The following is a 23,863-nucleotide window of genomic DNA, read 5'->3' as shown; positions in this document are numbered from 1 at the left end:
GGGAGAAGTGTTCAAAAAATATTTCTGTTCCGTATTTGGGAGGGAAAAACAGATGATGTTGGCTCATCATATGATCAAACTCTTTCCATTCCAATAGTATCTCCAGTGGATGTTAAACTGAAGTGAAACATTTTAAAATCAGCAGGTCCAGATAACTTCCATCTAAGAGTTTTTAAAGAGCTGGTGAAGAACTCATTGGACTGTTAATGTTGATTTTCAGTGACTCTTGGAACACTGGGGAAATTCCAGAAGACTGGAGGAAAACTAATGTTGTTCCAATATTTAAAATGAGTTAATGCGATGACCAGGGCAATTATAGGCCTGTCAGCCTTACACTGATCCAGGGCAAGATAATGGACTGGATAATATGAGACTCAATTAATAAAGAATTAAAAGAGGGTAATATAATTAATGCCAATCGGCATGGATTTGTGGAAAATAGATCCTGTAAAAATAACCTGATATCTTTTCTGATGAGATTACAGGTTTGATTAATAAATGAAGTAGTATTACTGTAATATACTTAACTTGATACCACATGACATTTTGATTAAAAGCTAGTACATAAAATTAACACAAGACATTAAATGGATTACAAGATGGCTTTCTGATAAGCCTCAAAAAGTAATTCTAAATAGAACTATCATTGAGTGGGTATGTTTCTAGTGGGTCCTGCAAAGATCTTCTCTTTTTTATCATTGACTGAGAAGAAAACAATATAGAAGTTATAAAGTCATTGATAAGGTTTGCAGATGATGCAACACTTGGAGGAGTGGTAAATAATGAAGAGTACAGGCCACTGATATAGCACAATCTGAATTCTTGGGAAAGCTGGGCACAAGCAAACAATATCTGTTTTAATACAATTACATGTAAATGTACATATCTAAGCACAAAGAACGTAGGCCATATTTACAGAATGGGGGATTCTATCCTGGAAAGCAGTGACTCTGAAAAAGATTTGGGGGTCATGGTGGATAATCAGCTGAACATGACCCCCAGTGTGACACTGTGTCCCAAACGGATAATGCGACCCTGGGATGTGTAAACAGAGGAATCTTTAGCGGGGTAGAGAAGTTATTTTACTTCCTGATTGTACTTTGGCACAAGTGCTCAGCTGGGAAGGTTATATGCAATTAGCGGTGTTATTGGCTTTGTGAGCCACAATTCATGCATAACTTTCAATTGCTGTTGTCATTATAATAAATAAAAGTTAAAATAATACTATCCAACTTTTGGCTCAGAAAATGACTATCAATTTAGAAAGTAGTTTCCTAACCAAACAAATCCAGACATTTGGAAAAACAGGAATACTTTAATCCAGTAAAATAGAGAAGTTTGTTCATTTACCAAATATTAAATTGGTTTTAGGCTATATGCTCTTTTTAAAATATATAATAAAATAATTTACAGATTAACAGAAGACTATGAATAAGCAATAACCCACAGAAGTACATAACTACAGATAAGGAAACCTAGCACACGTTTACGTCATTCTACAAGATAAAATAAGTTCTATATGAATTTTTGCTTTAACTCACACTCAAACTTTTTGATATGTGACATAGATGAATAAATCAGCAGTAACTTGAGATTTTAAAACCACTTCCCAAAAGCAACAAGGCCTTTGTTATTATACAACTACAGTCAAGAAAAAAGGTGTGTGTAAATATAAATCATATTGTTATCGAAAGACCACAGCAGTGGGAGACTGAATATAAAACAGCTGTGTATAGGAACAGTTTATCAGTGATGAATAAGAAGAGTGTCATTGACTTTTGCTGTATAAATCAGGAAGCAACCTGAAGATACAATGTTAGTCTGACTAATACCCCAGTTTACAACCTATGTTAGATGCCTGTTCGCTCCTCTCTCATTGACCATAACTAAGTGTCCAAACAATTCTGCGAGGCAAGTCCTTATCAAGGTCATACCTTGTTCCTAGCCATTAACAAAGAGCCTGAGCTGCAACAGACATTGAATGGAAAACTTGTCACAAAAATATTGTTGCCAACCACAGCATAATCTGCTCATGACATACATCATTATCTCATAGATTGAAAGTTAAAGAACATATTCCACAGAGTTTATGCATCACATTACACACAATATAAACAGATACAAGCTACATCCTGATAATTGCTGGTATCAGTGGTTATTTGTGTTAAGGGAAATCTGACAACCCCACAAGGAAGTGCTACACACGCACACAGTTTTCAGTCCATTATATTAATTATGAATGTACATTTTCACTTATCAGCAGCTGCAATAAATTCATCTATTGTCCAAGACTAGCAAACTCACACGTATCTTTAAATCCATGCACAATACATCTAATACGGATATAAACAAATCCATGGGCAGTAGATTCCCCCATACTAATTCCCAGAAACCTTATTAAGGTTTAACAATCAGACAAAACGGAAAATTCTTATGTATTAATCTCTCACTGGACAATGAGGAAAGTTGTATCTTACTGTTTTCATTACTCGGTCTCCTAACAGAGCTGAAGGTGTCACTGGAGTGGATTGACGCAAGACTGTCATACTTTAGTTACACAGTTCTACATGTGGAATTTATCTGAAAATCATAAAAGCTGAAACAACCCACAGATAGCCCAGGAAGCAGCCTATTGGTGCTCCCACAAGCCGTACCAATGATCGTAATAGGTTATGGCAATTTAATCTAGTAATCTCGCACAGGAACAGGAACTTCCCGTAGACCTCTCACATTCACTGTCCTGGAATGATTTCATTTTGTACTGAGGTGACAATTGCCATCAACTAAATGGAACTCAATTCTCAATGAAAAGATACGTTACACCTCCAAACTGTATGCTCTTGTGTGGGAAATATTAACTCACATAGGTTGTACAACTTCTGTAGGCAGCTCCCAAGTACAGTTTCAGTGCAGTCGTACAGTTCTTATCGAAATATTTAATCATACAATCAGTACAGGATAGATAAGATCCTCTAGCTCAGGAACCAGTCTTTGACTAAACACCCATGCAGGGCTTACTTCCTTTACCACAGAAAAGCTATTTTCTAAGGTGCTCTGAACACTGGACGTCACACTAGAAAGAATTGTAGCTTTCAGTTTAGACCTATCAAAGGAGTGACTGGAAAGACTGTGTCAAGCACATACCAAATTAAAAATATCAGAGTAAAAAGCTACTAATAATCATTAACATCACACAATAGAAATGCAATATACTGGTATTGCATATACCCTCCGTGGAAGAGGTCAGCACAAATAGCTTTGTGTGAAGCATATCACACTCTATGTGGATGATCTTTTTACTGGAGATTTGGCTCAGGCTGACAGGCTACACAGCAGCAAGAGTGCTTCGTGTGTGTGTCTATACAGTGGCTCATACGTGCTGAGAGAAAGCAAAAATAGCCAGATCACTGGAGGCAACAGTTGGGAGGAGCCCTGGTGAAGCCGAGATATGTAGGGTTCGATGCTAAAGCAGGAAATCAATCAACAGGCCTACACCAAGAGGCCTGAAACATTTCAGGATAAAGTTCTATTAACGAACAGGTTGTCAAAGAAGGAGAAAAACAAATACAAAAAAGGTTGGGTTTGCAGCTCAAGCTGTGGAGATAGGAAAATGGATCTCCTAGCATCTTCGTGTCTCTTACAGGGCCAGCATGTGACTGAAGTTTGCAAACTACTGCCTTTGACTCCAACTGGATACTGTCAATACCCAACAGTTTCAGGCCTGGCAGAGGGTGTCAGAGATTCCAGGCCAGAAGGAAGCACTGTGATCATCTAGTCTGAGCTCCAGTATAAAACAGGCCATGGGATGTCCCAAAAATAATTCCTAGAGCATCTCTTTTAGAAAAACTAGATTTAAAAATTCCCGGCAATGGAGAATCCACTAACTAATTAACCATTGGTACATTGTTCCAATGGTTAATTACCCTCACCATTATTTCCAGTCTGAATGTGTCTAGCTTCAACTTCCAGCCATTGGATCATGTTATAAAACTTTCTCTGATAGACTGAAGAGTCCATAATTAAATATTTATTCCCCATGTAGGTGCTTACAGACTATAATCAATTCACCCCTTAATGTTCTATTTGTTAAGTTAACTAGACTGAGCTCCTTGAGTCTATCACTATAAGAAATGTTGTCATTACCGTCATCATTCTCATCGCTGTTCGCCCTCTCCAATTTAACAACATCCTTCTTGAATTGTGGGCACCAGAACTGGAGAGAGTATTCCAGCCCTGATTGCATAAGCTCTAAATACAATAGTAAAATAAGCTCCCTATTCCTGCTAAAGATTCCTCTGTTTATGCATACCAGGATTGCATTAGTCATTTTAGCCACAGAATTGCATTGGGAGGTTATATTCAGCTGATTATGCACCATGACCCCCAAATCTTTTTCAGAGTCACTGCTCTTCAGGATAGAACCCCCCCCCTTCCCTAAGTATGGTTTCCGTTCTTTGTTCCCATATGTATACATTTAGCCATATTAAAATGTACATTGTTTGTTTGTGCTCAATTTACCAAGTGATTCAGATTGCTCTGTATTAGTGACTTCTCCACTTCGTTATTAATACACCCCCACAATTTTTGGGTCATCTGAAAAATTTATCAGTGACTTTATAATTTTTACTTTATGTTTTCATCCAGGTCACTGATAAAAATATTGAACAGTGTAGGGACCAAAAACAGATCCTTGTGGGACCCCACTAGAAGCATACCTGCTCAATGGCAATTCCCTGTTTACAATTACATTTTGAGACCCGTTAGCCAGCTTGAAATCCATTCAATGTGTGCCATGTCAATTTTATATTGTTCTAGTTTTTTAATCAAAATGTCACATGGTACCACATCAGACACCTTACAGAAGTATTTTACATCAACGCTATTATTGTCTTTATCTACCAAACTTGTAATCCCATAAAAAAAAATCAGGTTAGCTTGAAAAGATCTATTTTCCATAAATCCAGGTTGACTAGCATTAATTATTTTACCCTCATTTAATTCTTTATTAACTGAGACTGGTATTGGCTGATCCATTACCTTGCACAGGATTGATGGCAGACTGACAGATCAAGAATATGGACAAACTGGAGAAAGTCCAGAGGAGAGCAACAAAAATGATTAAAGGTCTAGAAAACATCACTTATGAAGATTGAAAAACTTGTGTTTGTTTATTCTGGAGAAGAGAACACTGAGGGCTGAGATGATAACAGTTTTCAAGTTTGTTACAAGAAGGAGGTAAACGTTTTTTCTCCTTAACCCCTGAGGGTAGGACAAGAAGCAATGGGCTTAAATTGCAGCAAGGGAGGTTTAGGTTGGACATTAGGAAAAACTTCCTATCAGAGTAGTTAAGCTGTGGAACAAATTGTCTAGGGAGGCTGGTGGAATCTCCGTCACTGGAGGTTTTTAAAACCAGTTAGACAAACACCTGACATACACTTCTAATATATTATTACCTATAATTACCTGAATCATCCCATTTACCCTTTTGAGATATTGGCACAACCTTAGCTTCCTTCCAGTCTTTTGGAACTTCCCCAGTGTTCCAAGATGCATTGAAAATCAGCCTCAACAGACCAATGAGCTCCTCAGCCAGCTCTTTTAAAACTCTTGGATGCAAATTATCTGGAGCTTCTGGTTATTTATATGAAAATTAATACTTTATTGTGAGAAGAAAGCTTTTGTAGCTCCTAAAACAGTCATGAATTCAGTACATCCAGCATTTTAGGACTACAAAAAATTGCTATCTATAGTTTTATAATTCAAGCTGAGAGACTACCAGATATTTACTGGGACAACAGCACTCTGAAACTTTCATCTTACAAGTCACTGCACAGTGCACAGCAAAGAGTGCAAGGCTGTTGTTCTCCAGCACAAATGTGGACATAGGCTGTATTTAGTGACAAGTAAGTGTAAGCACTATGTTTTGTTCTCTACACTAAGAAGGAATACATCTCAAACCTCTTGCACAACCACTCCCTGGTACACAAGTGTGTGAAGGAAAAATGGGTGGAGTCTGGCATGTCGGAGAAGACAAGGACTTATGTCTCATCCTCAATATCCAAATATCAGTTACTTGCTGTACTACCCAGGAGTAACTTGGTGACCAGCCAAAGGTCCTCTCTAATGCTCATTTGTCCTTGTAATGGTCCTCTCTTGGGGAGCGTGGCCTAGTGGTCATAGCTGCAACTCCTGACTGCCAAGGAGATTGTGTGGAGGGGAGCTGGGCTCTCCTACTCCACCGGGCTCCAACCTAGGGCCCTTCGGAGTACCAGTAATCAAGGCTGCTTAAGACTGTCCTCCGGGGGCCTCTTCCTCTTGTCCATTACCTCCCCGTGGGGTCAGCTTAGTCCGAGGCTTTCCCTGGCGTGGAAACCCAAACCACAATAAATAAAGAGGATTACAAACCTCCAAGTTCCACAGGATACTTCCCTCTCACGTTGTCTCTGGGGTGAGTCCTCCCTTCTCTCGGGAAGGGCCCCTCAGGGCAGCTGTGTCAGAGTCTTAGGCTTCCCTCTGCTCTGCTCTGCTGAAGCTGTGGGCAACAGGTGGGCACCTCCAGCTCTGCCACCCAACTGAGCTAATTCCCTGCCGTCTAATTCCTCCAGTAGATGGAGCATTTGCTGCAGGTGTGGAGGGGCGGGGCCGGCTGAGTCCAAAATAATCACTTAACCCCTTGTTGCCCAGTCTGGGGTTTGTACACTCCATCATAGTCCTGCTTGTAGGGTTGTTGTTTTTTTTTTGGTTTGTTTTTTTGCTTTTTAATATGATAACCTTAAACAATGCAATACAGACATCCCTCACAAGCCTAACTTCACCTCTCCTCTTTATGTTACACTTGAAATCAACTATACTTCATAGCTCTAATACCGAAAGATGGTGTATTTGAGCTCTACTGAAATATAGCTCTGTAGTGACATCACAGCTATAAAACAGCTATTTTTGTAACTACTGGGTAGGTGGGTTGCGGCCATGTCTGTAAAATAAATACACAGAGACATATGCTTGATATTAGTAATCACTATCAGTAGCATTATGCATTAATATTTTATGTGCATTCATCTCTGTATGGACAGTCCATACCAAATATATACATCATAACTCTTTCAAATTCCTATGCTGACTTAGTTTCAATCATTTTCATTTCTCTAAATATTTTGAGCACACTGATTTTGATTTCATTATTTGATTAAAGTACATTTTTCATAAAGAAGTCAATATTGTTTTAGTGAAGTAGATCACATGGTTATTTCTTAAGTTTATATTCGTAGACCTATTGACTTTCCTAGGATTAGTTTAGATTTAAAAGATGGCTGCAAACCACAACATATGTAAATACCACCCAAAACTTTGTGGTGATTCAAAATTCAGATCAGGCTATAAACTCTGTGTGTAGGCCCAACTGTAATCTAGAAAAAAAGAAGATCACATTTTATGCTTCTCTTTTTCCAAAAAGCAAAGGTGAACTTGAAAGATATCAGCTTGAAGTGTCACTTGAAGAGCAGAACACACAGGGAGTTAATTTTTTTTTCTTCACTGCAAAGTTACAGTTAAGGAGTTAACATCACATCACATTTGCCCAATGGTCTTGCACTACATCAATCACTTTCAAAGTGGCCAACGTATATTTCTAAACACACTGTATTCAAGTTGGGAGATTGAGGGAACCTGTTAAGAAAAACATCTGGGAAATATTCTTAGAATGGAATCTGTTTCTATTATCATGGATCAGAAGAACTCCAACCTTTTGCTTATCATCACTTAATATATCACAAACTCATCATCCCATGTGTCAGGTACTAACCATGCCTTCCCTGGATCATATTATACCTTTCCTTACAGGGGGAACCTGACTGTGCATAAACACATACGGTAGATATAGAAAACAGTGATCTTGATGTAAACATAAAAACAAATCAAGAGGGATTTTTTTTTAATCACTGAAACAGATATATGAACAAGGTTGATAAGTACATCCAAACAGCTATTTAGTTCATCAGCATTTTTCAGACTGCTCTAGAGTACCATAATGATAGCCATCAATTCTTACATTCAAGGACAGTGAATGATTCATAGCATATACATATTACATAATGAAAAGTGTTTCCTGTACTGCAACATAAAAATACTTGGGACTACTACAAGTTATGTTGGGCAAATATTCTAAATAAACATCTTACCTGTTAATTTGAATAAATCCCAAGAGAAATCCCACGTTCCCAGCATTCAGACATAAGATGATGGATTAGCAGATCAGAGGAAGTAGGTCAAAAAGGAAACAGAAGAAAAAGAAATAAAATCAATTGTGAACATAATAACTAACTAACTAACTAGCTCTTATACCATACTGTTCAACTAGATTTCAAAGCACTTGGTCCCACTTCATAAAGTAAACTACCCTCTCACACTATATAATTCACCACAGCATTTGTACTATTTTCTATATTCAAGGGAAATATTGATTTTTAGGGGTGACCAGTTAAAGCAGATCTGGAATTTTACTACCACTTTTCAGAAAGGTGAGGCGCGGGGTTTAGAAGAGGCAGTATTGGCATGGGTTTTCTTTTATTAATTTAAATTGTAATTTATGGTTTGCGTTTTCTTCAGGCTCCCACTCCCCACTTCTTAAGGAGAAGGTCCACTTTCTGCTGCGAGCTGTTTCATGTAATCAGTAAAGGTCCTGACCAGCAGCAAGATAGCAGAAGCTATTTCCTGACAAAGATCTAGGTATTGCTGCGTCTAAGATCGGCGGTAGACTTACAGGTATCTGGAGGACGGGCACGCCCCTATATCTACCAGCCAGGAAGGGGTATCTAATAGGCAGGGGAGGAGCACGTCTATCCCTAAGACCAGATGGAAAGCTGGCAAAGCAGTAGCAAAAGTTTAGGAGGTAAGATTAACACTGTTTGGATATGGGTCTGCAACAATCCCAAACCACAGAACAATGATTGCTGAGGGAGAAGGGCAGTGCACATTAACAGTGGAAAGGGGCAGAGTCAGTCATCCCGGAGGTAGAGAGATTTCAGAGTAACAGCCGTGTTAGTCTGTATTCGCAAAAAGAAAAGGAGTACTTGTGGCACCTTAGAGACGAACCAATTTATTTGAGCATGAGCTTTCGTGAGCTACAGCTCACTTCATCGGATGCATACCGTGGAAACTGCAGCAGACTTTATATACACACAGACAATATGAAACAATACCTCCTCCCACCCCACTGTCCTGCTGGTAATAGCTTATCTAAAGTGATCATCAAGTTGGGCCATTTCCAGCACAAATCCAGGTTCTCTCACCCTCCACCCCCCCACACACACAAATTCACTCTCCTGCTGGTAATAGCTCATCCAAACTGACCACTCTCCAAGTTTAAATCCAAGTTAAACCAGAACATCTGGGGGGAGGGGGGTTGGAAAAAACAAGGGGAAATAGCCACTCCCAGTCTCTATTTAAGCCTAAATTAATAGTATCCAATTTGCAAATGAATTCCAATTCAGCAGTTTCTCGCTGGAGTCTGGATTTGAAGTTTTTTTGTTTTAAGATAGCGACCTTCATGTCTGTGATTGCGTGACCAGAGAGATTGAAGTGTTCTCCGACTGGTTTATGAATGTTATAATTCTTGACATCTGATTTGTGTCCATTTATTCTTTTACGTAGAGACTGTCCAGTTTGACCAATGTAAATGGCAGAGGGGCATTGCTGGCACATGATGGCATATATCACATTGGTGGATGTGCAGGTGAACGAGCCTCTGATAGTGTAGCTGATGTTATTAGGCCCTGTGATGGTGTCCCCTGAATAGATATGTGGGCACAGTTGGCAACGGGCTTTGTTGCAAGGATAAGTTCCTGGGTTAGTGGTTCTGTTGTGTGGTATGTGGTTGTTGGTGAGTATTTGCTTCAGGTTGCGGGGCTGTCTGTAGGCAAGGACTGGCCTGTCTCCCAAGATTTGTGAGAGTGTTGGGTCATCCTTTAGGATAGGTTGTAGATCCTTAATAATGCGTTGGAGGGGTTTTAGTTGGGGGCTGAAGGTGACGGCTAGTGGCGTTCTGTTATGTTCTTTGTTAGGCCTGTCCTGTAGTAGGTAACTTCTGGGAACTCTTCTGGCTCTATCAATCTGTTTCTTTATTTCTGCAGGTGGGTATTGTAGTTGTAAGAAAACTTGACAGAGATCTTGTAGGTGTTTGTCTCTGTCTGAAGGGTTGGAGCAAATGCGGTTGTATTGCAGAGCTTGGCTGTAGACGATGGATCGTGTGGTGTGATCAGGGTGAAAGCTGGAGGCATGCAGGTAGGAATAGCGGTCAGTAGGTTTCCGGTATAGGGTGGTGTTTATGTGACCATTGTTTATGAGCACTGTAGTGTCCAGGAAGTGGATCTCTTGTGTGGACTGGACCAGGCTGAGGTTGATGGTGGGCAGGAAATGGCCCAACTTGATTATCATGCACATTGTGTAGAGAGTTGTTACTTTGGATGGGCTATCACCAGCAGGAGAGTGAATTTGTGTGTGTGGGGGGGTGGAGGGTGAGAAAACCTGGATTTGTGCTGGAAATGGCCCAACTTGATGATCACTTTAGATAAGCTATTACCAGCAGGACAGTGGGGTGGGAGGAGGTATTGTTTCATATTGTCTGTGTGTATATAAAGTCTGCTGCAGTTTCCATGGTATGCATCCGATGAAGTGAGCTGTAGCTCACGAAAGCTCATGCTCAAATAAATTGTTTAGTCTCTAAGGTGCCACAAGTACTCCTTTTCTTTTTGGAGGTAGAGAGAGTATTTCTTGGAGAAAGAGAGGGAAGTCAAGGTCAGCCAGAAAGAACGAATCAGTCTATGAATTCTTTCCTGCTGCTCTTGCACAGCAATCTATCTGCAGGCAGCCCACTAGTCTCTATTCTCCTCATAGACTCGTAGATTTTTAAGGTCAGAAGAGATTATTCTGACCATCCTGTCTGATCTCTGAGTAACACAGATCACAGAATTTCTCCAGGCAAGTCCTATATCAAGCCCATAGCTAACCTGCTTGTATTTTGCTTCATCGCCACAAGGGAACCTGCTCTGACAGGGAAACAAATCCCACCATACTCTGGTACTTTTCCTACAGAAGTAGAGCCTCAGGTGCATATTACAATGTTAATTTCCTTTTTGAAATAGATGAAAGTTCATGTAGCATCCTGACACAGACTAACTGAACAATGAAGTTGGTGTTTCCAGCTCATCCTTAAAATTTACAGCTTTCCAAAGAAATAATAGATATTTCTTTCTCATGATATACAAAATCCCCAACTTCAGAATGGTTCCTTTAACTGACACTCCTTTCAAACATATGTCTAATACATTCTGGAGTTGTGCTTCATAAGGCCATGTCAGTTTGTTGCTCACTAGAACAAGGTATACCTACGGTGAATTCTGTAATATAGTTCAACGTTTTGAGAAGAGGGCAGTATTTTTAAACATTTTTTGCGATGTTATCTTTCTGCACTATGCTCAAGGGACCTGTTGGAGGAGGAAACAGTAGGCAGTTCTGGTCACCTCTCAAAAATGGGATGCAAACTCCAAAGACTGGCAATGAAAATAAATAAAGGCATGTAAAACTTCCTAATAAAGAGAAGAGATTGAAAAGATTAGGGTCTAGTCTACACTTAAAACTTATATACAACCTGCCTAGAGCACTCATACAGTATAGCTGGGGGTGATTTATGTCTTGCAGGCTGTGTATGAGCAGATCAGAAGTGGTGGCTCTCACAGTGAAGCTGTGTAAAAGGAACCCCAGGTTGGAGAATTGAGGGGACACAGCTGTTCATCAGTCCAGACTGCATCCTGGGGAACTACACAATATTACAATAACCCACCTCAAAATGTGACAAAGTGAGGCAATGCTCAGCTATGACTGACTGTGGAGGGATAACAAACCGTCTTTACACTGTAGGAGAAATGCCCTTGAGTCATTAATCTTTAAAGAGATCTGTGACTAATCAGGCAACAGAGAAGCCCCTGATTTACTATAACGCATTCCAACTACAAGGATTTCGTGTTCTCAACCCACCCTGGGTTTACACTGCATAACGGATGGCAATGTTCCCAGATGTATTATTCATCAAAATATATTTAACCTACCTTGTTTGCTAGAATTCATCTAAACAAAGCAACTACAATCAATTTAGTGGACTATTCTATCTATCTAGCTAGACATAGACATAATTATTAAATAAAAATAAAAACTACATTTAGCATGTTGACAATAAAATCAAAATACACTATATGAATCAAATGACTTATTTGTATAATGCCATTTCTAACTACAGGAAAACATTTCTGGTAGGCAGAATATAATTATCCAATTTGATCTTTATACCAAAATTACACCTTTCTACCAGATTGTATACACGTACTTTTACAAAATGTTCTACTTCCAGAAAGCCAGCTCCACGTTCACATGGATCATTCATCTACCACAAGAGGCAAAATCCATGTCTGCCTTGAATAGGAAAATAAATTTATCTCTATTGTTTTTAAGAAGGTGTACTATGATTGGAGCAGCTATTACTGTTTAAATCTGCCTCGCTGAAAGACTGGGAAGGTTACTTGCTGGGGCATTCACCCCACCATACGCACCTCACCCTCATGCAGGGGAAGCAGCCGCAATAGCCTTGGCCCCTGTCCCTACATTCCCTCTCTAAGTTGGATTCAAAGATGCTTGCTCTGTAATACTCTGTTGGCTGCTGCCACTTCCCCACTCACACATCCATGGATGGTCTGCAGGGGAGCAACTCCCAAATTGCTCTACTCAGGGGTTATTCTGCCTACACCCTAATGTCTGGGCACTAGGATATCCACAGTGCAATCCTAGTCTGGCAGCCAGCTACTGGCTGCACACGGAGCCTTGCACACCAGGCCACTGCTTGCTTTTGGGGAATCCAGAAAAAAGAATCTCTCCAACACCCCATCTTTATACAGAGGAGGCCCTAACTCCCTGTCCAAGGGAAACCTTAAGGGCCATCCCTTAAAGTCCCTGAAAAGGAACTTTCTGCTCCTACCACGGTCAGTGGTTTCAGCCTCTGGGGAAAATCCTCAACTCTCCCTCACTTCTCCTTCCTAACCCGATCCCAGCTCAGAAGCAAGGGGTGGGAGGAGGCTGAAGGGAGGCATGGTCAGGGTATCCAACCATCATGCCTCTCCAGGCACATGTCTACACTTCCTGCCCAAGGAAATCCCCCTCATAAGGTCATAGAGTTGCCAACTTTCTAATTGCACAAAACCGAACACCCCTGCCCTGCCTTTCTCCGAGGCCCCACCCCTGCTCACTCCATCCCCCCTTCCTCTGTCATTTGTGCTCCCCCACCCTCACTCACTTTCACCACACTGGGGCAGGGGGTTGGGGTGCGGGCTCCGGGTGGGGCCAGAAATGAGGAGTTCAGGGTGCAGGAGAGCACTCAGGGATGGGGCAGGGGCTGGGGTGCAGGCTCAAGATGGGGGTGTGGGCTACGTGAGGGGAGAGCGCTTGGGGGCAGAGCAGAGATGAGGGGTTTGGGCTGCAAGAGGGGACTTAGGGGTGGAACAGGGGACTGGGGTTGCAGGGTGCGGCCTCTGGGAGTTTGGGTGTGGGAGGGGGTTGCGGTGCAGGTGGGGATGCGGGGTCCTGGCTGTGCTTACTGTGGCTCCCAGGAAGCGGCCGCCAGGTCCCTGAAGCCCCTAGGCACATGGATGGCCAGAGAGGCTCCGCGTGCTGCCTATATCTGCAGGAACGCCCCCGTAGCTCCCATTGGTTGTGGTTCCCAACCAATGGGATCTGTTTAGCCAGCACTCGGGGTGTGGGCAGAACACGGAGCCTCCCCTGGCCGCCCATGTGCCTAGGGGCTGCAGGGACCTGGCGGCCGCTTCCACAAGCCACACAGTGCCAGGGCAGGCAGGGAGCCTGCCTTAGACCTGGGCCCCCACTGGATGCCCGACTGGACTTTTAACAGCCCAGTTGGCAGTGCCGACTGGAGCCACCAGGGTTCCTTTTCAACCGGGCATTCCGGTCGTAAACTGGATGCCTGGCAGCCCTATAAGGTCACTGTGCATGTACCATATGGCCTCCAACATCTCAGTGATTCCAGCACCTGGAAAGTCTCCGTCTCTCCCCAAGATCTCTGTCACACCCCTCGGAGCTCTGGGGTAGAAGTTTCAAGTACTCTGCCCCTACACAGGGCCCATTCAGCCACTCCCAGCTAAGGAAAATCTCTGCTGGGGGGAAGAACACTCACACTCACTTCCATCCTCCTCCACTTCGTACATGTCTCCCCTGCAAGGGAAAAGCTCTGGACTCAGCCTCTGGGCTGCCTGCCAGCCGCACATGCTCTTCACTACTTTCCTGGCTGCTTCTGCAGCAACCCTAGGGTGATTAACAGCCTGTCCTGGATGAAACCACACTGGTCACCCTAGGGACACCCAACCCGGGGGGGGGGGAGCGGGCATGGAGGGCACAGCCACATGTCAACGCAGCAATCGCCTCTGCTGCCTGCCTCCTTGAAGCAGCTTTTCTTCCCAGAGCAGAATAGTGCCCTCAGTGAGAGAAGAGTTTATAAGCCCTCATCTTGGGAGGCAGGAGCCAACAGGCTTATGCTGTACCCTTCTGTTCAACCAATCAGCCTCAGCGCCACCTCCTCCCTTAAGCCCATAAGGAAAAGAGGGGGACACAGGCCTTAAAGATGCCAAGGTTTTTATTTCCTTTGCTTGCCCACACAAAGACTTCCCCCCATCTGTGAGACTGCAGGGGTGACATTTTGTTCAACTGCACTGGTTAATATTAAATGTAATGTACCAACTGGGAGTCAAACACAGCTCCTCTAGCTCCCTCCTTGACTAAGACCCCAACAGACTAAAGCTGGGGTGGCTAACCTGGTACATTGCCAAAGAGCCACAGTAATAGATAATTACACACACACACACACACACACACACACCGTATATCATTTGTAATGTAAAGACACAGCCATTTCCCTTTATAATCCATTGTTTGGATCATGAACTCTCCTCATGCTATCACCACCTCTGCAATACTATCTGTGCCTCAGCTTCACCTCTGCTGAAATCCTCCATCTGTTACTATCCCCACTTACCTTTCCCTTTGCCAGTGGTTCCCAACCTTGGTTCATGGCTTATTCAGCCTGCTTCGCTTCTCACAGCTCCCATTGGCTGGGAACAGCAAATCATGGCCACTGGGAGCTGCGAGCGACCGTACCTGCGGATGCTCAGGTAAACAAAGCATCTCACGGCCAGCCAGAGGCTTACCCTAAACAAGCCGCGAACCAAGTTTGGGAACACCTGCCCTATGCCATATCTAAGACCCAACTCTCTCTTCCACCACATAAAGAATGCCGCTGCCTGCTGTCTCACATGTACAGACAAGAACAACAACATTGCCCCAATCTTCACACAACGCTCCTACTTCCCCATTCATTTTAAAATCCAGTTCAAAATTGCCATTTCATTTTAAAATCCTCCCCAGGCTTGTTACAGTCAACCTCGTAAATCTCCTCATTTTGGCACCGTTGGGGACAGCCTTCCCTCTGAAGGTTCTGTATCTGGAACAACCTTCCTGTTTCTCTCTGCCTGACTCTCCATCTCATTTCAAATGTCAGCAGAAAACAACTTTGTGCTCCCTCGCCTCTACGGTTCTTAATTTTCCCCTCCTCTGCTATTATTTAACTCTACAGTTGTGCTATTTATTTCAATCTATAGAGGGTTTTGGGTACACAAAGTTCACGTAAGCAGCAATAACTGTATTATACTATATTATTGATTTGAGAACAGAGAAAGTGCAAAGTTTAGGCTTGTTTCAACCAATGGCCAAAACACACAGCAGAGGAAAATGCCCAGATCAAGGAAACCTGAAAGCCCTACTGGATTACAATCGTCTAATTCAGTCCTCCCACAGAGCTGGATCAAACCCCAAGTCTCTCTGGTGCACAGATCTTCAACTTTCTACACAAAACAAGGAAAAGCCATCTCCCTTACCCCATGCAAATGGAACACTGAAATTCAGGAACTGCTCAAGAGTAAATGAGAAATCTAAACGAACTTCCTCCTCTGGAGGGTCCCACTGGATTATGTCTTCTCTGTAGGTCTTTTAGGCCACTTGGATCTGAAGTTAATGGGTCTGAAGCACATGCTTAAATTCTTTACTGCGCTGTAAGCTCTTCAGAGCAGGGTCTGTCCTTAGTTGATGGGTGTCTTGTACTGGGCCAAGCACACTGCTGGCACTTAATAATCATATCAATGTAAATAAAATAATCTTACCACCCTATCTAACAATATTTCAGTTTTACAAAAAGCTTGGATAATCATCTTTTTACGTTTTTTATTTGTGAGCTTGCATAGCTTCAATGGGAATACAATGCAAAAATAAAGAAGAAAATAAGCCTTTTAAAGTGATTAAAAGTTAAAACCTGAGAACTGTTTACTTTTCCAACTAAAAATTCATTAGCTAAGGGCTAGACTTTTTAAAATGACTCATATAAAGCTGTAAGATACTGCTGTGTTATATTACAAATATGCAAGATCGCATATAGGTTTTCTGGTTATAACACTACTCACTTCAAAATGCACTACTTCACATGCACTACTCCAATTCACCTTACATTATTTGATTTTGAACAGTGATTTATTTTCTATTAATACCATAGACTGGTTTCAGTGTACAATTATAATATGTATGCCAAGTTCTTAAAATACCACATCCAAATTAGTGCTGCTCCACACTATTTATTGGGTACCTATTATTGTGCAGACACTATACTTTTGAACCTGAGTGGCTAAATCAAAGAGTTTGTTCTCCTCTTCAGCACATCCATTTAATGGCTACTGGGGCTGACAGTAACTATCCAGGGAAATTATTTGGTTATTTACACTTTTTGTGAGTTGTGAACCTCACAGGGAAGTAAAAATTGTGTTGTGGTGGTTTTTTTTTTCTTGTTTCCAGGTCAAACTTGCTTCATGCTTGAGGCACACATCAGCAGCAAGAAACAGATACAGGCAAAGAATGAACTAGTAAATGTACAAGAGGGAACAACCTACATGAGTGGGAAGATGGACCTAATAGATCTTTTCCATTTCATTTCTATTATATCTTCTCTAACAAGAAGTTGTTCGGTTTTGGATTTTGCTGTCTGTGAAAAGTTACCTAAAATGTGCAGATGGTTTGAGTTTCTGGCTGAGTTTGATATGTACATGCACTGATCATCGGAGCCCTGGGTGCATGGGACCCCAGTAACGAGTGAGTGTTGAGAGAATGCGGAATTGGGCAGCCCTACACTCGGCTGATGTGGAAACTCATGGTGTCAGAGCACCATCAGGTGGTTGAAGGACATCTACATAGAACACATCATCAGATATTGGCAATACCAGGAGAGACGAGCTGGAGTGCCAATGAGAAACACACTTGGGAAAGTATCTGAAATACTTTCCTCATGAATTGTATTTTCTAAATGGACAACCTACCCTAAATTCTCAATTACTGAGGGACAATCTTCACTCTTTCATGAGTGATGTACACGAATACTTTGATGCTAATATCTAAACTGTGTTAAATTTATTCACCTAAATTTGGGTTATTGCTTATTATGTTCTATATGTATCTTATGACTTTAAAAACAAAGTTTGTATTTGTGGATAATCTAAGCACTATACCCAGATGTACAGACACTCTCTTCTTAACCTGTGTTCTATATATTTTAACATTAGCTTTAATAAAAATTTTAAACCTGTATCTCAACAGTGCCTATTTTTTGTCCTGTCTCACCCAGTGTGGAGATGGCAGCTTTTAATTAGTTGGTTGGTTAGTTAATTTTGTTGTTGCTATTGCTACCTTTGTTATCTATCAGTTTGGGGAGACTTTGTGAGATGCTATGGATTTGAAATTAATCAGGAGGGGTTATGGCCTCTATTCTTGATAGGAGGAATTTGATTTTATCTTTGTTTTAGATGCTCACAGCGCTTTCTTGTTTTGCCCACCCCTTTTTACTCATGTCAGCCCCTCCAACTTCCTACAGGTTCACTCACTGACTTCCTCTCAGCAATACACACACACACACACACACTGTCTCTCACTCCCCGAGCTGACCTGCTTCTCAACTGCCAGATAGGACGGTGAAGCCACATAGCTACCAATGGTCTCACATTGATAGGCTCAACTGTAAATTTTTCACAACTCCTTGAAGAACTGGAGGTGGCCTTAGCAAATATCCTGGGATGATGGCAGCTGATAGGCTCCACAATCTCTACTCCTGGTTTCCAGAGGTGCCCCTCATTCATAACCCGGGGCTGCAGGGGACCTTCACATCAGGATCTGTCCTTTACCGTCATCCAACACCACAGCTCCTTTAACTGGAGATGTTTGAGGTGCCACACTAGTTTTTCAGGAAGGAGCAGAGCAGCTTGAACTGTAACATTTTTCACAAGACAGGTGGGATAAACAGGAGTGAGAAGCAGAGGGCCCAGCTGCAGGATGAGGAGCTTGGAGGCTGAGGTTCTTTTAAGATGCAGAGAGGGCAATGAATGCAGAACAATACTGCCAAATATAGCAGGGAAAATTAAGGGGTTTGGGGACAGAAGAATTGATTTATTTGGATTGTGGGAAGAATCGATTGATTTGGGCAACAGAAATGATTTAGGTGCAGAATTGATTTAACTGGGCTAATGGTCTAAACAACAGGTTCAAATCCTAGCAAAATGGATTCATAGCTGCATTGTTCCAGGATTCATAAATTGAGTCCCATGCAATTTCACTCAGATTCCAAAGCCAGAAAGGACCATTTTGATCATCTTGTCTGACCTTATATATAACACAGGCCATAGAACTTCCCCCCAAATAATTCTGAGAGCATATCTTTTTGAAAAACTTCCAATCTTGATTTAAAAATGGTCAGTGATTAAGCATCCACCACAACCCTTGGTAAATTATTGGAATGATTAATTATTCACGCCGTTAAAAATGTACATCTTATTACTAGTCTGAATTTGTCCAGCTTCAACTAATAGCCAATGGATCATTTTATACTTTATCTGTTGGCTGCAGAGTCCCTTTTTGATATTTGTTCTGTATGTAGATGTTTATAGCTTGTAACAAGTCAAATCTATTAGCTTAACAAAGAGAAGGTTAATCTTAAGACCTGTCCTCTTCATTGAGCTCTTTGGGTCTAACTTTATAAGACATGTTTTCCAATTCTTTCATCATTCTTGTAGCTCTTCTCAGACATCTCCAGTGTGTCAACATCCTTCTTGAACTGTGTACACTGGAACTGGACACAGCATTCCAGCAGTGTTCACACCAGTTCCAAATACAATAGGAAAAACAACCTATATACTCTTACTCAAGACTCCCCCATTTATGCATACCAGGATAGCATTAGCTCTTTGAGCCACAGAGTCACACTCAGTTGATTATCCACCACAACCCCAAAACTTTTTCAAAGTCACTGCTTCCCAGGATAGAGTCCCCATTCTGTAAGTATGGCCTGTTTCTTTGTTCCTAGATGTATATATTTACGTTTAGCCATATTAAAATGGATATTGTTTGCTAGTGCCCAGTTTACCAAGCAATCCAGTTCGGTCTGAATCAGTGACTTGTCCTCTTCATTATTTACCACTCTCCTAATTTTTGTATCATCTGCAAGCTTTATCAGTGATGATTTTATGTTTTCTTCCAGGTCACTGATAAATATGTTAAATAGTATAGGGTCAAGAATCAATCCCTGCAGGACCCTACTGGAAACATACCTGCTCAATGATGATTCCCCATTTACAGATACATTTTGATACCTACCAGGTAATCAGTTTTTAATCCATTTGATGTGTGCCATGGTAATTCTATATTGCACTATTTTTTCATCAAAATAAAATATACCACATCAAAGTACTACAGAAGACTAAGATTACTGCATTCAACACTCTTATCTTTATCAACCAAACTTGTAATCTTGTTAAAAAAAATCTCAAGGTAGTTTGACAGGATCTATTTTGCATAAACATACACTGATTGATATTAATTATATTACCATTTTAATACTTTATTAATCGACCCCGTATCAGCTGTACCATTTTTTTTTGGGATTGATGTCAGATTGACAGACCTATAATCACATCATGTTTATCCCTTATAAAAATTGGTACAACATTAGCTTTCTTCCAGTCTTCTGGAACTTCCCCAGTGATCCAAGATTTACTGAAAATCAACATTACCAGTCCAGCGAACTCTCCAACCAGCGCTTTTAGAACTCTTGGATGCAAGGTTTCTGGACTTCCTGATTTTAAAATGTCTAACTTTAGTAGCTTCTGTTTAACCTCCTCCAGAGACACTAGTGGAATGGAAAAAGTGTTATCACCATATGATGAACCTATATCTGTTCCTCCCCCTCCCAAATACACAACAGACATTTATTGAACTCTTCTGACTTTTCTGCATTTTATTGATAATTCTACCATTTCCATCTAGTAATGGACCAATACCATTGTCAGGATTTTTTTTTGTTCCTAACATATTTTAAAAACTCCTTATTGTCCTCAATTCCGCAGATGATAGATTTCTCCTTGTGTCCCTTAGTTAACCTTATACATTTTCTACAGTTCCTAACATTAGATTTATATTCATTATCAGATTTTCTACTGAAGCCTTCTGAATTTTAAAAAGTGAGCCCCTGTTCATACTGTGCGACATCACAGCTCATCTCTTAAAGTAGAGGCCAATCTATGCATAAGAATAGGCACTTTCATGGCATAAGCAATTACCATGAATCAGGCATCTGGATACCACTTAGATGACTCCAAATCTTCAACTTATTTAAAGAATTGTCTCTCGCAAAATCTGACACACTGGCAACTATGATAGGGTACAGGTGAAGAGAAAAATATGTACTGAGCCACATGGGACCCAACAGAGGAGAGACAGCAAGAGTTCTTCCCTCATCCACTCTAGAGGTCAGAGGGAATACCTAGCTACCAGCATCTCAAATGCTATCTACTAGCTAGATGGGCTAGACAAAATGAGCATCACTAATCAGAACTTCTAGTTCCTATCTGCAAAAGAGAAGGGATACATGGCCAAATAATCTAAACCCACAAATACTGGCCACAGTTAATGCTTTGCTGATCTGGTTTCACATATGTCTAGAAATGAACTGAAGTCTTTATTCCTGATCTTTTCTTTTTTATTCTAGTAAATGGAGGAAGAAGGGATGAATGCCAACTGGTAGGCAAGTATATTTGGCAGAAGAGTTGGGTTAGCAGTGGCAGCCTGAAGTAGCTAGAAAGAGGAGGGAAACAGTAATAGTAGCAAGGAGCATACAAACAAAGCCTATAAAATTTGAAGCTCCAATCCTGCACACTGATTTATATGTGCAGATGCCTTGTGCCTGCTAAAAGACCCCACAATGAAGTCAAAGGTCCACCTGAGCAGATCAAAATACAGGATCATGGCCCAAGGTTGCCCAGGCAGTAGATGCAAAGACTGAAGATATCCATCTTCTTTCCATGTTATACACCTGCACATCATATATTGATACTGCAGCATGAAGCTACTTCTAAAGAGGAGAGAGAACAGGAAACATTGGTCCCAGACAGAAGCAGCAACTGGCTGGCACCCAGCAGGTGTATTTCCCCACTAGTTTTTAAGGGCACACATTCTAAAAATATCAATGAACATTCTTTTAATTGCATTACGTATCAGGGCAAAATGCTACACGTTGAACTACAGAGCTGATGGTGGCCTCCATTATAATGGCAGTCTATTTTACAGCGTATTAAACTATCAAATCATGCAGCATATGTACTGCATACAGTGTTAGAGAGACACTGACAGGTTATAAATCATTTTTAAAAATATGTTTCCTTACATATGTTACTAATGATTTTTTAAAATTTGTAAATACTTGAAAGACTTTTAAAAATCCAGTTTACTCTTCACTATTTATGCTGTATTTTTATATTTTAAATTCTCCAAGACTGGATAATGAAAACAGACTAGTCAATATCAGCTTCTAGTTGGCTTCCCCTTTCAAGTTTTCAGACACTGGCCCAATGCTATAATATCTAGATGGCAAATCCTACAGGCAATGTTTATTGGTTTTTAAAAGATTTTTTTAAAATCAGGAATTGTGTTTTAAATTCACAGAAAGATTCTAATTCATTTTTTTAAAATGGTAAAAACTGTTGGCTTTGGTTTTATTATTTTTTTTATAAAATGTAAATTTGGGGGGCAGATATGAACTAAGCACTTCCCTTTAATAGCTGCTTGCATTCCTCCATACAAGATTTGTAACAACTCACCATTTTATTATGGGAGCTCAGTCAAGGGTGCATATTAATGTGGATTTAAATAATTCAAATGATACATCTGCAGACACCAGCACCTTCTCTACAGACTGCCCTGAAATGAGAAGAATGAAGTTTGTGCTGATTTTTGGAGGGCAGGGGCAGCTTCAACTTCTAAAATTTAGAAGTGTTGAATAAGCCTCCGAGAACCGTTTTTGTGCTTCAAGCAACCATAAGGAGATTCCTAGGCCTCAGTCCTGCATTGCAAAGTGCACAAGCAGAATACTTTGCTTTTGTGGAGTCTCACTGATTTCAATGTGCTCCACACAGGTGCAGAAGTCTGTCCATACACAACGCAGGAACTGGGCCCTGTCTGTGAATGAGCTGAATTGTTTGTTCCTTAAGAAAGCACAGACTAGTACTATATAGACATGTACTGCAATGCAATATGGAGACACCATGCTCAGCCTTGGGATGCTGGTAGTGCCTCTCTCAAAGGTTCTCTTCTCCTCCTGCTGAGTAATAGAATGCATTTTTAACAAGCTCTAGAAGTAATAGTGTTCCATGCTCCTTAGCCAGGAGTGTTACCTGGCTGGTGCAAGGCACTAAAAGGTGTTTTTCAAAAAAATAAAAGATGTTTAAAATAGTGTTGGTTTTTTCTTTATTTAGGGGGTTACTTGGTGGGAGTTGAGATTTCTTTTTTTCATTTGTAATGTTGTTTTCTTTAAATTTTCCAGAAAAGTGAAGCCTACAACAAAAAGTGACGCATTCAGGCCACAATCCTGCAAACAATTCTGCACAGGAACTCAGATGGACTACTCACATGAGTAACATTAAGCACATACAGAAGGGTATGAAGAATTCAGTGATATGGACCAGATTCTGCTGGTGACTACACTGAAAATTTGACCCATAACCTCCTGACTTCCATTAAACCTAGTTATGGGTAGCATTTTGCTAATGTATTAAAATGTTCTGCTCATTAGAATAAACTTATTTTTAGTAAAACAAAGTTATTTTAGTTGTATTACATTTTAAGTAACATTTTATTTTAGGAAAATAAATTATGGAGATCATTTGGAATGCACAAATGCCTAAAATCTAATTACCGTATCTCTGAAGATTTACACAACTCTATTTGTGATGTGCAAAAACTTAGAGAGAAACTAGGTTTTTTTTTTAATCTAAAACAGAAGGAAGTTAAAAAAAAATACCAGCTAAAAACAATATAGAATATTCTGATGAAAAGCAACAAGGAAAAGCCATAGAGGTTCAGGAACAATAATTTCTCCAAAAAAAAAAATTCATGACCCTAAAATAAAGTTCAACTCCTCCAATGTAACCTTAACTTCCTAATAAAAGTAGTAAAGAGCCCTTTGATTGTACTGTGAAAGTTCTTGTACTGGCAGTGTAAATCAGAAGCATAAGACAATTTTCTTCACTACTATTATATTACTTTTTATAAGCAAAATAAAAGAAGAAAAAAAAAAGGAGAGAAAAAATGAGCTACCTGCAGATAAGATGGAAAAAAACATTAATGGGCCAGGGACACCGAAGTACCAAGAGGCCAAATTCTCTATCCAGGACAATTT

The 23,863-nt window shown here is 40.7% G+C and overlaps 1 protein-coding gene across 1 annotated transcript in view; it reads right to left on the bottom strand.

Moving 5' to 3' along the window:
* The window catches only part of HS6ST3 (heparan sulfate 6-O-sulfotransferase 3), a 538,365-nt gene that overhangs the window by 233,764 nt on the left and 280,738 nt on the right, over nucleotides 1–23,863 (bottom strand). Inside the window, 1 exon segment of the mRNA XM_073348045.1 lies at nucleotides 17,403–17,431. Coding sequence (XP_073204146.1) covers nucleotides 17,403–17,431 — 29 coding nt within the window.

Source organism: Lepidochelys kempii, chromosome 1 (assembly GCF_965140265.1).
Source record: "Lepidochelys kempii isolate rLepKem1 chromosome 1, rLepKem1.hap2, whole genome shotgun sequence".
In the NCBI taxonomy this organism is placed as follows: Eukaryota; Metazoa; Chordata; order Testudines; family Cheloniidae; genus Lepidochelys; species Lepidochelys kempii.
The sequence above is the reverse complement of the archived record's forward strand: the minus strand, read 5'-3'. Positions and strand labels throughout refer to the sequence as shown.